The sequence below is a fragment of the Lissotriton helveticus genome, chromosome 1_1 (assembly GCF_964261635.1).
Source record: "Lissotriton helveticus chromosome 1_1, aLisHel1.1, whole genome shotgun sequence".
Taxonomy (NCBI): Eukaryota; Metazoa; Chordata; class Amphibia; order Caudata; family Salamandridae; genus Lissotriton; species Lissotriton helveticus.
Window position 1 is genome coordinate 1,770,281,494 of NC_136057.1, and position 15,518 is coordinate 1,770,297,011.

At 47.3% G+C, this 15,518-nt stretch overlaps 1 protein-coding gene across 2 annotated transcripts in view; it reads right to left on the bottom strand.

Annotated features, from left to right (window-relative positions):
• The window catches only part of LOC144752161 (intercellular adhesion molecule 2-like), a 164,161-nt gene that overhangs the window by 48,990 nt on the left and 99,653 nt on the right, over positions 1-15,518 (bottom strand). For both annotated transcript variants that reach the window (XM_078640090.1, XM_078640098.1), the window contains exon 2: positions 5,397-5,675. In XM_078640090.1, the coding sequence (XP_078496216.1) occupies positions 5,397-5,675 (279 nt within the window). The remainder of the gene's footprint in view (positions 1-5,396; positions 5,676-15,518) is intronic.

Below are 15,518 nucleotides of genomic sequence, written 5' to 3' on the forward strand. Positions count from 1 at the left end.
CAAGCCATGTCTTTCCCAGACCGGAATCAAGCATCCAAGGACCGGTTTCTGGCTATCAGCCTTCATCATCCTGGATAGCTTGACTCCAGTGGTGTGGAGAGCCTGGGACTCACGTCTGAGCATCCCCAGCCCACTCGGGGTGAAATTGCAAAAAACACAGTTGATGGACAGAATGTAGAACAATGTCATACATTCACCCCAGTACAAGGATCTGGGCCTAAATCCATCGTTTTTTTGCACTCCACACCACCCTGGGTTAGACACTGGCTATATGCAAATCAGCTCTGACCCTGTGCCTCATGGGAACAGTCCAGTCCGAACTACCAAGCCATGTCTTTCCCAGACCGGAATCAAGCATCCAAGGACCGGTTTCTGGCTATCAGCCTTCATCAGCCTGGATAGCTTGACTCCAGTGGTGTGGAGAGCCTGGGACTCACGTCTGAGCATCCCCAGCCCACTCGGGGTGAAATTGCAAAAAACACAGTTGATGGACAGAATGTAGAACAATGTCATACATTCACCCCAGTACAAGGATCTGGGCCTAAATCCATCGTTTTTTTGCACTCCACACCACCCTGGGTTAGACACTGGCTATATGCAAATCAGCTCTGACCCTGTGCCTCATGGGAACAGTCCAGTCCGAACTACCAAGCCATGTCTTTCCCAGACCGGAATCAAGCATCCAAGGACCGGTTTCTGGCTATCAGCCTTCATCAGCCTGGATAGCTTGACTCCAGTGGTGTGGAGAGCCTGGGACTCACGTCTGAGCATACCCAGCCCACTCGGGGTGAAAATTGCAAAAACAATGGATTTAGGCCCAGATCCTTGTACTGGGGTGAATGTATGACATTGTTCTACATTCTGTCCATCAACTGTGTTTTTTGCAATTTTCACCCCAAGTGGGCTGGGTATGCTCAGACGTGAGTCCCAGGCTCTCCACACCACTGGAGTCAAGCTATCCAGGCTGATGAAGGCTGATAGCCAGAAACCGGTCCTTGGATGCTTGATTCCGGTCTGGGAAAGACATGGGTTGGTAGTTCAGACTGGACTGTTCCCATGAGGCACAGGGTCAGAGCTGATTTGCATATAGCCAGTGTCTAACCCAGGGTGGTGTGGAGTGCAAAAAAATGATGGATTTAGGCCCAGATCCTTGTACTGGGGTGAATGTATGACATTGTTTTACATTCTGTCCATCAACTGTGTTTTTTGCAATTTTCACCCCGAGTGGGCTGGGTATGCTCAGACGTGAGTCCCAGGCTCTCCACACCACTGGAGTCAAGCTATCCAGGCTGATGAAGGCTGATAGCCAGAAACCGGTCCTTGGATGCTTGATTCCGGTCTGGGAAAGACATGGCTTGGTAGTTCGGATGGACTGTTCCCATGAGGCACAGGGTCAGAGCTGATTTGCATATAGCCAGTGTCTAACCCAGGGTGGTGTGGAGTGCAAAAAAACGATGGATTTAGGCCCAGATCCTTGTACTGGGGTGAATGTATGACATTGTTCTACATTCTGTCCATCAACTGTGTTTTTTGCAAATAACACCATCGTGTGGCATGTCACAAAATACTTAGCAACAAACCCCCAATGAATTAGGCATATAACATATCAGCCGATGAACGCATTGACAAACGCGTGATAAGTGAGACACGACCTATAACACTGCCATGCCACTATTTGTTTCCAACACAATGATGTAACTATTTCGATCATACTTAGCTCGTTATTCTTAATCCACTGCCGAACAAATTCCCTTCTAAACAGCATTTCAGCGATAAAAAAAACGCTGACATTGAAAGGATAATATTAACCCCCTTCCTTTCGCCCTTTCCCCCTCAAAAAAAATCAAACAAACAGTCAAATGAATTATGTGTACTGTTGCATGTCTCTCTCTTTTTATTACAGATGATGGAGAGCAGGTTTTCATAACCAAGTGTCAAAAAGCGAACACTTCAATATACTACACAAGTCGTGTGAGTAGAAATTTTCATGTATGTTAGTCCTGACGAAAGCTCCACAGACCCGTAGGGCCAAAGGGAGCTGAAACATGTCGACAAGCCTATTATAATACTCACAGATCCAGTAACTCGATCTTTTTGAAGTATCAGTATATTTTATGACAGCAGAATCTCACCTCACATTAAAGCATTAGGGTGACTTTCTCTTTTTAACATTTTTCCCTTTTTTTCCAAGAATTCTGGTTTTACACCTTTTTGTGGGGGGTAACCCTCAATCTCTGGACACTGCATTCTATACCAGAGGTGCCTCTGGATGAGGCTGGCACTTAGCACATATTGGAACATCCAATGATAACTGCCACAACGTCAATGTGGGGCGGATGAAACATATATACCGCTTTTCCAAATAACATTGAGTTTTTGAGGATGTTTCATCTATTCTACTAACCAATGGTTTAGAATTGTTACAAGTGTCCTGTTTCTTTTTTTGATTAATTTCATATAGCTACATTTCATCAGTCACACATTACATTGTTTACATTCTTTGAAACTTGCATAATTCCAGCACATATTAGAAGGAGAGAGCGTGAAGGCACACTCTGTAAGTTTGAATCACAAAATGTTTTGGATCTGGAGACCCTAGCCCCGCAGGGATATAACATGACAAATGAAGTTGCGGTTTTTCTTTAGAATTAGAAACTGTGGGGCATATTAGCAAGGGCTTTTTCGCTGCTTTTTTAGCCTAAAAAGCCAAAAAAGCAGAGAGGGTGATAACATGCAATTATGCATGTTAGCACCCTTTTTCCCGACGCCTCCCTTTGCATCTCTAACGAGATGCAAAGTGAGCGTCACTGGGAGTACCCCAATGGACTACCTTGTAAAATGTATAAACAAAAGAAGAGAGGTTACATGTATCTCAATAGCCACAGAAAAGAAGAATTTGAACACCCAATTCGGGTGGAAAGGAAAACCCTCACACACCGACCTAGTCAGTGTCATGCTTCATCATCGGGCCCCACCGCAGAGGCCTAATGCCTCTTTGGTGTGCTACGACACCAGAAGACTGCGGAGCTGGTTGTGTGAATGGGCGTGCAGTGAGGAATACAAATAAAAAGTGTCTAAAGAGTATCTCAAAAAAACTTTAATTAGTAGATCCCTACGACACAATTAAAAGGGTTCCTATGTGTCTGAATTTACTGCCAAAGGTAATGGTTTGGTTTAATTCAGATATATTAAATCAGTCAACATGTTTCAGCCTTAATAGTGGTGTTAATTTACCTCGGCATTCGTCAGGACTTAGTGTGAACCCCGGCGGTATGGACTCTCTAATCATCCACCCTGACCTGGGGATGTGAAAGTGAAAAGATAAAAGAGTGAAAAAAGTGCAAAAGAAGAGCTATTAGCTCATTAAAAAAAACTCCTGAATTAGGAGTGTTTCTGCACTTTGGTTTATGGCGCTAGCTGCACCATGGGCTCGGGAGGGGGGTAGGAGCGTACCTGGCACACCGCCCTCAACGCTCGCCACCCGCTTAGGCACCTAGCTTCTCCTCTAAACCGGACTCCTTTCCACCCGAATTGGGTGTTCGAATTCTTCTTTTCTGTGGCTATTGAGATACATGTAACCTCTCTTCTTTTGTTTATACATGATAACCGGGGACTAAGAGAGTGTTCCTTAAATCTCCCTGCCTCTCCTTTTGTTCCTACCTACCTTGTAAAATGTCACTGATGTTCACATCGCGATATATTTACAAGGCAGCCCAAAGGATTTCAGCAGACGTTAGATTTTGGCGAAAACGGCGGTTTGCGCCTAAATCTAACGTCTGCTAAAATCCTGATTTAGCTATCCTAACATCGGAGGTGGATTATGCTGATACGACCACCGGGTCGTATCAGCAAGGTTATTGCCATTATGCAGGGAACATCGCTAGAAAACCATTGATGTTCCCTCCAAAACGGCTATTTCCCCGCTATAGCAGGAATTTTTATCACCTTGGAGATACGCGTTGCTAATAATGCGATATCTCCGCAATAAAAACCTGTGATAGCCACCGTAAAAAAAATGAGCGCTAAGCGCGCTTTGCGATAGTTATCACTAAGTGTTCTAATATGTCATGGATGCTGTGCTAGTTCTGCCTGAGTGTTATATGAAATAATTTCTCCTGTTCTTTAATGTGAATCAGTGTGCCTGATAGCATCTCAGTAATAGGAAGTGGAAAGCTGCGTAATATCGAGGATCAGTGCATATTATGAATTTCTTCCTATGAAAAGAGAGCATTCATAGGCAGTAATTATTACTGATTTTATGGTTTATAGCTTCACTTTGTAAAAGTTATTGGAACAACGACTTGACCCCCAGTATGAGGACTGGAAAATGACGAAAGCATAGAAAAACATTAACTAAATAAATTACAATAAACTGACAGTTTTGAATACTAAATTTACTGGATGGATTTATTGACAAGATTTCCATATCAGAATAGTGGTGAGGTCCAGTAAGTAAGTGTGTGCATTAAATTACATAATAGTGTTTTAACTCCATTTTGGGTTTTGTATTACACTGCCAAAGCCCTGTATGTGTGAAATCTGAGGGCGTCTCTTTAGTGCTGTTATATAACAATTTATAGGTACGAAGCTAAAGGTGATGTCCCTTTTTAAGATCACAGAACTCCAAGGTGGCATGCAATATTCTTTTAACTAACAATGAAGGGAATTGTATTCCTATATTATACGGTCTGCCATTAACCTTTCCTCAAAAAGCCTAAATCCAAGTTCTCTTGCTTTTCATAGGAAAAAGATGGCGCTGAATATGTGTAATACATGAGTAGTGTCAGTACTGTGAAATTATTGACACCAATATGAAGCTAATAATGTGCTGTAAAGATATTAAGGAGTGAAGAAAAATATGAGTCAAAATTGACAAGGAAGACTTTGTTATTCCTACAGCCAATGTGAATTGTTGGTTTTTGTTGTCAAAATAAATGGCAATCAAAAGGTGAGGAGTAAAAACCAGGGAAAGAACATGTTTCAATCCTCACTGCTTCAATACCCAGTCTGCTTCAGGATGTTTGCTTTTTTCATAAAAAATGGAAGAAAGGGATTGTGACCGAAAATAATATAAGGTCAGTGGTTCAACAGCTAATGAAGAAAAAAATACAGTGTAATATGCTTGTCAACTAATCCTTATACTGTATGAAGCAAGTTGAAATGAATTTATTACAAACTATGCTTAAGTGAGAAAAAAAACTGTTTTGATGATTCATCTAAGGAAGTAAGCGGAATTCAGCTTACTCTTTATAGAATCATGAATGCTGTTCTCCATAACATATTTTTTGAATGAGGTATTTTTCAAAATGCCTTTTTCACATTCATACCTTCTTGAAAATTAGCTGTACTATTTGCACACAAACAAAGAACAGTGAGTACAGGAGTAGCTGACTTACGGTATGCAACAATGGTGATTTGTGTGGTTCTGCTTGCTGAAGAAGAGTCGATGGTGAAGCATTGTGGGTCAGAGATCCATTGAGTGATGTTAAGGAGATTTGTTGTGATCCAGTACTTGTCCATTGTCCCTTCCTCCTTACGCAGGGAGGTCTCCCAGCCTCTGACTACTATAGTGCTGTTGCACATCATCGTGCAGTTTAAAGAAATAGAGCCACCGTATTCAACAAAAACTGGATTTGGCCCTAAAATCACTGGTTTACAAGGATCTGGAATTGTCTCTGTGAAAAAAAACAAAGGAGAAGCATTAGAAAACAAACATCATTAGTACCTTTTATGTCTCTTTTAAGAATGTCTATTATGAGCCTTTTGTCTTAGGGGAGAACCTACCATTGACCAGTGATTTTAGCTTTACTTCTAAATAATGCAAATCCAAACACATCACTCACAGTCCTCTGTGTGAGAATCAATCATAAGATTCACTACTATAAAGCTGCATGGTTAGAAGAACTGAAAAATGACAAACGATACACTGAACTACTCTGAGTTGTGAATAATGTGGTAAACTGTCCAAAGGAGGATTCTCCGCTGGTAAAGATTTTCACAGTGGAGAATCCTGACACAGAGAACTTACAACGTTCTCCATAAACATGACAGTTTTATGTTACCACCCAACCATCAATCAGGTTCTCGATCCAAACATCGCCACTCGATGGATGTGCAGACAATACTCAGATGTTTCCTAACACCGTGCACCTCCCAGCAAGGACCACTGTAGGTAGCTGCATTACACAGCCTTCTGAAACAGCCAAAAGATGGCATCAGATTTCAATAAATGGTGTTGAATTGGCCATGTTATTGGTGGATCGGGGTAGAGTCCAGAAAACAAACAGTTGTTTTGTCTGGGGCTCTGGAGGTAATTGCACCAGAGCTGTTCCTAAGTGTCCCAAACTGATTGCCACAACCCACTCCCTTGACACAGAGGCCATCCCCAACTGCATTATTCCGTTTTGCTCCTATAGTTGTGTCTTGGTGCCTTACCTTCACTGAAAGCCTTTGTGAGTGCCATTTGGCCAATCTAGTCCAACTCAGTGTTGGACATGTTTTCTTATTGGTGCTCTGTTTTATTTAGAGATTCCTATTGGTGGCACCAATACTGGGGAATACTGACTACTGCTTGAAATTACCCACAGGGTTAGTGCAAGAATTTCTGCTGCCCAAAGTCAAATGCCCCTTTGACACCGTCTACTTTGAAAATAGGCCATATGTGATGCTTTGGGGGCAAAACAGCAACCACTGATTGTGGTACACTAGCATCACCTTGCCCTTGCACCAACCCCGATTTCCCACAAATCGGTGGCTTTAAAAGCCATACCCTGCAGAGCTGAGAGTGCCAGCTCAATACCCTCTGTAGTACAGAATCATCTGGAGGATACAGACGATTATAGCCTGTGCATTTATGATGTGGCCATCTGTCAATAGTTGCCAAGAGAAATGTTGAGGCCAGGAGTGCATGGTGTGATCAGCCACCCAATCACACCAAAGGTTGCTCTCAAGTATCTCTGCAAATAACTTTTTTCTTATTGTCCTTTTTTTAGCCACAGCAAAAAGAGGAGGGTGTTTTGATGCAGTTAATGCAGGGTGTAGGCGCAAAGTGGGCGGTCGATAGAAGTATGTTGTCTTCCCTGAGGTTGGTGGCATATTTTTCTGCTATTTAAAAAGTGTGGATTCACATCTGCTGGGAGGACTCACCATTGTGCATGCTGGTTTGTGAATAATGTGAACATGTCCAAATGCATTTCATGCATGTGTAAATCTAATGCAGGCTTGTGTATGCACTCCTTTCAATCACAACATATATGCATTACAATAACGTTATTTAAAGTTTAATTTAGCTAAATAAGTTAAAATAGCACATGGTAAGAGTTAATCATTAAAATCAAAATGTAATTAAATTTGGTGGTAGGATAAGGGTGAATATTAAATGTATGGAATTTCAAGATAGTGGTATGGTATGGTTTAAAAACGAGGTCAGACACGACTGTTGTCTTGGTGAGGAGTAAACCTGATTTATTTGATTAGGAAATCTCAGGAAACCATAGATAGTAGTCCCGAAATAAGAATCAAGACACCGAAATGAAGGACAGGCAGAGAAAGACTGTTCTTTCTTCTTTGAAATGGGTAGTCCCACCAACTGGTCCCAGGTCTTCTTATCCTTGTCAGACTCTTGGCCTCGGAAGAATACAAAATAAAAGATAAGGGCCCTGAGTCATATGTTCGACATATCCTAAAACTGTCCCATCACCAGTGTGCAATCAAAATAGCCCACTTTCTCAATCACTTGTGCGTTCATATGGTGGTTTCATTCCGAGCATGGGACCTTGCAAAAACCCAGCTAAATGAGAAGAGTGCACATGGGCGGCGGAAGCTCTCGTCTATAAGGTAACAAAACCCACTACCAGCCCCGTAAACAGGCAAAGAATGGTCGCGGTTCTGGGGATGAGATGGGGCTGACAGGAACTCAGCACCCTTCTCCCTCAGTAGCTCCCACATCCCTAGATCCCTAGCAGCTCGATTACGGCATCCTCATGACAGCACGTGTCTTCTAGGCAGCCATTTCCCATCTCCACCACGGATTTCGGAAACAGTCCTGGTTTTGCCGAAGGCCCAAGGGGAGCTTCCTCGCTCATGTTCCTCGTAGCTTTCCCTCTGGTGGTAGATACCGGTGTCCTATTTTCAACCAACACCATGCCCCTCGTGTCCAGCTGCACCTCGTTCCGATGGCGAGCCATGTCGAATGACTAGCGGCTTGCCTTCTGCATACACAGGCCCATGATCAGCAGCCAATGCAGCAGGGTTGAGTAAATTATGCGGGAGAAGCGACTTGCGGGAGGACTGCTGCTGGTGTTATGCCCATTTGAGGGGTGAACTACAGTACCCAACATCCTTTGCGCTTTGGTGCGCATAAAAGGCACCGCCGACGCGCGGCGCGTGCCACGCGCTCTGACGCGCCTTGGCCGTGCCCGGGCCAAGGGCGGGCCCATCCACACCCGGAGGAGCCCGGAGGAGGCTGTGTTAGGCCCCCCCTCTAAAGACCTTGTCAACAGAAGGGGAGAAGATGTGGCGGTATTGCCAGTGCTGCTAACTTGACAACTAGGGAACCAGGTTCGAGTTTCAGCTCAACATTCTGCAATTCTGGAATGCAGCGTGGGACGTGATTCCCACCTGTTGGCCTCATTATTGCTGGGTCCTGACTAACCTGCAACCCATTCCTGGATCTCGTACCGCTGCCTGTAATATCTGAACCTGACGGCCGTATCAGTGTCCCTGCTGGCCCAGCTGGCCCAGACGTGGACGGCCGAGAACCACAACTTCGGCATCCCTCAAGGGCGCACACCACCAGTGTCACTACAAAGCGCCAGGAGGCGCTAAAAGACCTTTGTGCCTCGCGCAGCACGGGAGGTGCGCGAACGTTCCCGGGCAACGCCCGGTCCAAGGGCGGGCCCTTCCGCGCCCGTCATCGACCGGAAGAGGCTGGGGTGGGCCACCCCTCCAACATTTACTCCAGGACTTTAAGTAAGCTTTTGTTAAGGATTGTTTGCACTTAAGTGAAAGTGATAAGTTGCCAAGAACATCAATATTTGCAAAACTAAGCAGATTTCTTTTCCTTTATAAATGGCACTACAATCTTAGGGGCCTATTACGATTGCGGTTTTTCCGTATCCTCCGGGCCGGCGGAAGCCACCGCCGGCCCGGAGGATGCGGGAAAACCGCAGTGGACCCACCAAAGACCCACCGCCACATTAGGATGGCTGGTGGGTCCTGGTTTCCGTCCGCAGCTTTTCAGCCGCGGTTGGCGGAAAAGCTCTAACATGGTGGCGGTGTCTCCCAGACACCGCCAGCCATATTAGGATGGGCCTTAAAAAATGCTTTTCCGCGGCGGGTTTTCCGCCGTGGAAAAGCATGTGGAACTTCACTGCAGGGGCCCGTTGCGGGCCCCCTGGGTGAAGGTGGGGTGGGGGGTGCAAATGGGGGGTACCTATGGAACCCCCCTGCATTTGTATGCAGAAATCGGCAGGCACCGCACAGTGCCTGTCGCTTTCTGCATACAAATGCAATGTATGCATTTTTACCATTGCGGCGGGTGCAGCTTGAAGCCGCACCCGCCGCAATGGTAAAAATAAAGGATGTGATCGCCATGGTGGTGGTCACATCCTAATTGGACAGGAGGGAACTCCGCAGGCCATGCGGAGGTTCCCTCCTCCTCTATGGTCGCGGACGGACTCAAGTCCGTCCGCGATCATAATGGGCCCCTTAGTTCGGAAATAAGCAAGAATACACGCAAACGGGGGTGGGAGTGGCAGGGACTTTGGATGCCGTCCTTACTAGGGCCAAATCCATGCTTATGCACGAAATTGAGCTAACTGAAAGGAGGCTCTCACTAGACCCTTTAAGCCTAAGCATAGGACAAATTATCACTGAATATCCCATTTCTAGCTCAATACCATGCCCTCAACCTTTGTTAAGATCTACAGGTAGCCCTCAGCTAGGCTCTCCAAATCTGGCCATTGAAGACAACATATCTTCCACCCCTGTTGCTTCTCCTACCAAGGTTTGCACTAGACAGAAAAAAGTAGCAGCAGCTCCCGGAAGTAATGTTCAATCAACGAAAAGAAAAGTGCGTAGTGCCCCCAAAGCCAGCTCACAGGTCGCAAAACAAGCTAAGAATAAGAGCGCGGTTCCAGAGAGGGGAGGGACTTTAGTTCCACCAGTCGAGCTAGAACAAACTGGGGGGGGGGGGGTGTAGCGGGCATGGATCCCGACAATTCTGGGTCGCAATACTCAGACTTTACAGAGGCTAAAGATGTGTTCCTAAAGCAGATGGAAGTCAAATTATTAGCTTTAATTGACCCTTTCATGCTTAGATTAAAGGCAATAGATCAAAGACTAGCCAAAATAGAGGATCAACTAATCAAAGCACCACCTAATCACAAAGGGAGTAGCCACACAGAAGCCATGGGGTCTAGTTGGGCTGGAAATTCACTTAGACCACAAGTACAGGCAGTAGCTCGCTCAAACCCTTTAACCCCTACCCACATCCAAGTGTGCCCCCGAATCCTCCTGTCCAACCTACATCAGTACCTAATGTCTTACTCACAATTAAACAAGTGTTAAATGGTCCTGTGGGGAGACCTCAGGGGGAAGGAGGGGAAAAGTTGACAAGGTTTTTCTTGATCTTCCACCAGAAGCAACGCCCCACACTATAGTACTGGCCAATGTCCCGAGATTGGAATCACATGAAGAGGAACACTGGTCGTCACTAAAGAACAAGGCCCTCCATTTTTTGGACTTAAAAACCGGGATCGGAAATCATCTGTTTGAAGAATTCATGATGGTCAGATGGGTGGCCTGGGTGGGAAATTCTGAAAAAAGCCTGGCTGGGGAAAGTGTAGTTATAAGTTTTAGGTCACTGAATATTATGGTTAGGTGTATTTTGGAAAGGGCAGCTCCTTTTACAATCCGGAAAGATGCTATTAATGTCCTCCCCCTGGGGTTCTTTTATCGAGCGGCCCTACCAATTGTGTAGTCCCGATCCGTAATAGATATGAGGCACTGAGCACATTGGAGGAAAACGATTGACTGGGTCCTATACCTAAACACCTTACCCCGGTGCTTTCAGCTATAAGGGACAAGGGAGAGTCGGGTCTAAACTACAACAGTCAAAACTTAGGGGGCTTCCCTTTTGTAACAACTACCCCACCAGATAGACCAAATACTAGAACTATCACCACAGAGTTAAGTGTAAGCCCCACAAAGATACCCCAAGAAGAAAATAGCCCACTGCTAGTCAGAACTGACGCAAGTATAGTAAATGGGGGCAGCAGGGTGCACACTTCCGGTGAATCTAGTAATGGAGCATGACATTTTCTCCTGACCTCATGGAATATTGCTGGGCAGAAGAATAAACTACTGTTATTTGACTGGCTATCCTTTATCGAAACCAATGACATAGTGGTCTTCCAAGAAACCTGGTCAGTGGGGCCTGAGTTTAGATTAGGTTACATAAATTTATATAAACCTGCTATTGCTGGCCAAAGGGGGAGGCCGATGGGGGGCGGCTAACTATCTGGGTAAGACAGAGCGACAGGTATACAGTTCAGCAGTTGGACACGGATAGTAATGACATCCTAATAATTAAGATAAGAGTCCTCGGTGTAGAGGACTGTTAGAACTGTGGGTCTCTAGTTGGCAGAGGTAAGTACCTTAGACCAAGTAGGGACCCTTGCTTCTAGTCAGGGTGAAGGAATAACCCTCTGAGATAACCCCTGCTCACCCTCTAGGTAGCATGGCACGAGCAGTCTAGGCTAAACAGGCAATGTGGATAATATTTGCACTTAACACAACAATAATCCCCAATCCACCACAAACTGAGACCACACAGGTAAGTATATTTTATAAAAATATATAACTTTATCTAGTTTCAGCAAGTAACTAAAGCATTTGCACGATAATCACTTTTTCAGAATATGTTGCGCTTCATCTTAATGGTTGCAGTTAATCTTTAAGGTGGTACTTAATTTCAGGAAGTTCGTATATTAAAAAGTGTCTCAAGTCACTTCAATCAGCCTTCAAAAATATGGTCACTGATTTGTGTTTAATGGGCTCTCAAAACGAGCACCCTAAGCAATGCCAGCAGTCCTATAATTTCCAAAACAGCCCTGGGAGCAACTGCACCCCAAGCGCTGCAAGCGCGCCTCACCGCGTGCTCCTCAGACTCTTTTCCTTCCACCGGTGTCACCTCGCTCCTTCTTGAGCCTTAGGCGCCCTGGGCCGTGCAGATTGCACGCGTCCCCGCCCCGGCCGGTCCCCTGTCCTCTCCCGCCCGCTCTCGACAATCCAACGAGCGGCGGGGGAGGTGGTGCTGCTCACCTTGTGGGGGACGGCTGGCCAGGGGTGCGGGACGCCTCAGATTCCCTCGGCGAGATCGGCTCTCGCGGACGGGTCATCTCCTCTCCTCCTTCTCTCCTCGCCTGGGCCAACCAATCCCATCGCGGCTCTTCTGACGAGCCCCTCTGAGCGCGAGGCCGCCAACCAATGGCAGCGCGGCCTCGCCGATGACGCTACGCTCCACGGGCCAATCCCGTTGCGGCGTTAGTGAGGGGGCTCGGCTCTCTCAGCCAATGGGAGCGCGGCAGCCTCGTTCTTCGCCGCTGCAGCTCCCCAACGATCGTCAATCTCCTGGAAATATTCCTGGCCCCCGGGCAGCGGCGGTGAAGCGGCCCACAGTGGTTTTCAGTGCGCCCTGCACGGGGAAGGCCCACAAGTCTCTGGTCTCCCCACACGTGTCGATGAACACGTCGATCTCGGCCACACAGCAGGCTGGGTCAGCGTGGCGCCCTCGCTCCAATTAGAGAGCAGCCACTGCGCTAAGCAGACAACTTACAGGGCTTCATGATCTCCTCGCCACACAGCAGCTGCGGGGGGGCACAGCAGAGTCTTGTAGTCCTTGGGCAACCTTTATGTCCCTGGGTTGCAGAAAGGGGGCCAGCTCCTCTCAGGCCCTTGGAGATTCAAGTTTGTAGACACAGCACACAGCAAAGTCTTGGCAGTTTCAAGCAGGTAGGGTCACAGCACACAGCAAAGTCCCTTTCTCCTCCTCAGCTTTCAGTTGCACAGCAGAACAGGTCAGCCCTTAGAGCACACAGCAAGGCAATCTTCCTTTAGTTCTCCAGCAGTCCTTCTTCCAGCAGAGGTTCCTTCTTGATTGTAGAATTTTTTAATCTAAACTTCTGTAGTCAGGGGTCCTTTCCTTATACCCCTCAATGTCTTTGAAGTCCTTTGAAGTCTTTGTGCAAGGGGGTCCTGGGCCCGGTCTAAACCAGTTCTGGGGGTTGCGTAGCACTGAGGTGTTTCTGGTTTTCTTCTTCCTGTCAGCTTCAGGGTCAGAGGTGTCAGTTGGCCGGCAGGAGAGAGAGCCAGCATGGTGGTCAGGCAAGCACAGCCCGGCACTGTCAGGCGCTATCTCCTCCCGCCTCCCGGGCAGCAGATGTGCCCTTTCATCCCCGGGCTGGCTCCGACCCTCTCCTCCGGGGGCTCTGCAGCCCCCCTGTCACACCCAGACCAGACAGGCATTCCACAAACCCAGGCACACAGAAAGGTTTAGACAAGAGAACAGTCACTTTCTAAAAGTGCTATTCTCCAACACAGGATTTAAGAACAACCTTCATTAAAAGATGGGTTATTAAATTCTGAGTTCAGGGATATCTTTCACTCATGTCCCATCTTGTTCCTATGGGGAGATAGGCTGGTATCCATTGGGACCAGCCTCCCCCATGTTATTCTATGGAGCAAGATATCCTTACAGCAGTGAGCGCACAAAATGGCTGCTGCCCACTACCAGAGCATGTGACCTGCACTAGTACATGCTCTACCTTATCCATACACTGCACCCTGCCTAGGGGGGTACCTTGAGCCTTCCATAGGGGTGACTGAGGTGCACAGACAGGGAATGGTTAGGCCCAGCCAGTGGGGACACTGGCCAGGGAAACATGGCAGTCACTGACTGCACGCAGGCCCTGCGCTGGCAGGCCTGAGTCACCTTTTTAGGGCTACTCATGTGGGTGGCACAATCTGCGCTGCAGGCCCACTAGTAGCATCTGTCATCACCAGCCCTGGCACACACAGTGCACTTTACTAGGGGCTTCGTGGTGATACAAATATGCCAATCAGGTATATTCAATCAATATGACAATTTACAGAGGTAGCACTTACACTCTGGCACTGATCAGCAGTGGCAGAGTGTCCAAAACATCTAAACCAGCAAAAACGAAATCCAGCACAGCATCAAAAATACATGAGTCAGAGGCAACAAGATGGGGGAAGAACCACGCCAAAGGTGTCAGGTCTAACACGTGTACCCTCCAGCTGAAAGTGGGGAGAACTACCCAACCTCTTGGGAGTCCTCATCACTAAGGCGGAAGAATCTGGACAGACCGTCAGCATTGGCGTGTTCTGTACCAGGGCGGTGCTCCACCGTAAAGTCCATCCCCTGTAGGGAAATGGACCACCTCAGTAACTTTGGATTCTCATCCCTCATCTGCATTAGCCATCTGAGGGGCCTGAGGTCGGTCTGAACACGGAAGTGAGTCCCAAACAGGTAGGGCCTCAGCTTCTTCAGAGCCCAGACCACAGCGAAAGCTTCCCTTTCAATGGCACTCCATTTCTGTTCCCTGGGGATTAGCCTCCGGCTAATGAAAGCCACTGGTTGGTCTCCGCCCTCATCATTGATCTGTGAGAGTACTGCTCCCACGCCTTGCTCTGAAGCGTCAGTTTGCACAATGAACTCACTGGAAAAGTCAGGTGCCTTAAGCACCGGTGCTGTGCACATGGCAGCTTTGAGGTTGTCAAAAGCAGTTTGACAGGCCTCAGTCCAATTCACTTTCCTGGGCTGATTTCTAGATGTCAGCTCTGTCAAAGGGGCCACAATGGTGCCATAACCTTTGACAAACCGTCTGTAATACCCGGTGAGACCTAGAAAGGCTCTCACCTCAGTCTGGGTCTTGGGGGGCTCCCAAGCCAGAATGGTATCAATCTTTGCCTGTAGGGGCGCCACCTGGCCGCTCCCCACCTGGTGTCCCAAGTACACCACAGATCCCTGCCCTATCTGGCATTTACTGGCCTTGATAGTGAGGCCCGCCTTCTGCAGAGCCTTCAACACTTCAGTGAAGTGTTGCAGGTGTTCCTCCCAAGTGGAGCTGAACACAGCAATGTCATCCAGGTAGGCCGCGCTGAATTGCTCCAGCCCCGCCAGTACCTGGTTGACCAATCTCTGAAATGTGGCGGGGGCATTTTTCAACCCGAAGGGCATGACACGGAACTGGAAGTGCCCCTCTGGCGTTGAAAATGCTGACCTCTCCTTGGCCCCCTCGGTTAAGGCAATCTGCCAGTACCCTGAAGTCAAATCAAAAGTGCTCAGGTACTGGGCAGCTCCCAACCGATCCACCAGCTCATCAGCTCTGGGGATGGGGTGCGCGTCAGTCTTGGTGACCGCATTGAGCCCACGGTAGTCCACGCAGAACCGAAGTTCTGGGGTGCCACCGGGGGTAGCAGCTTTCTTAGGCACT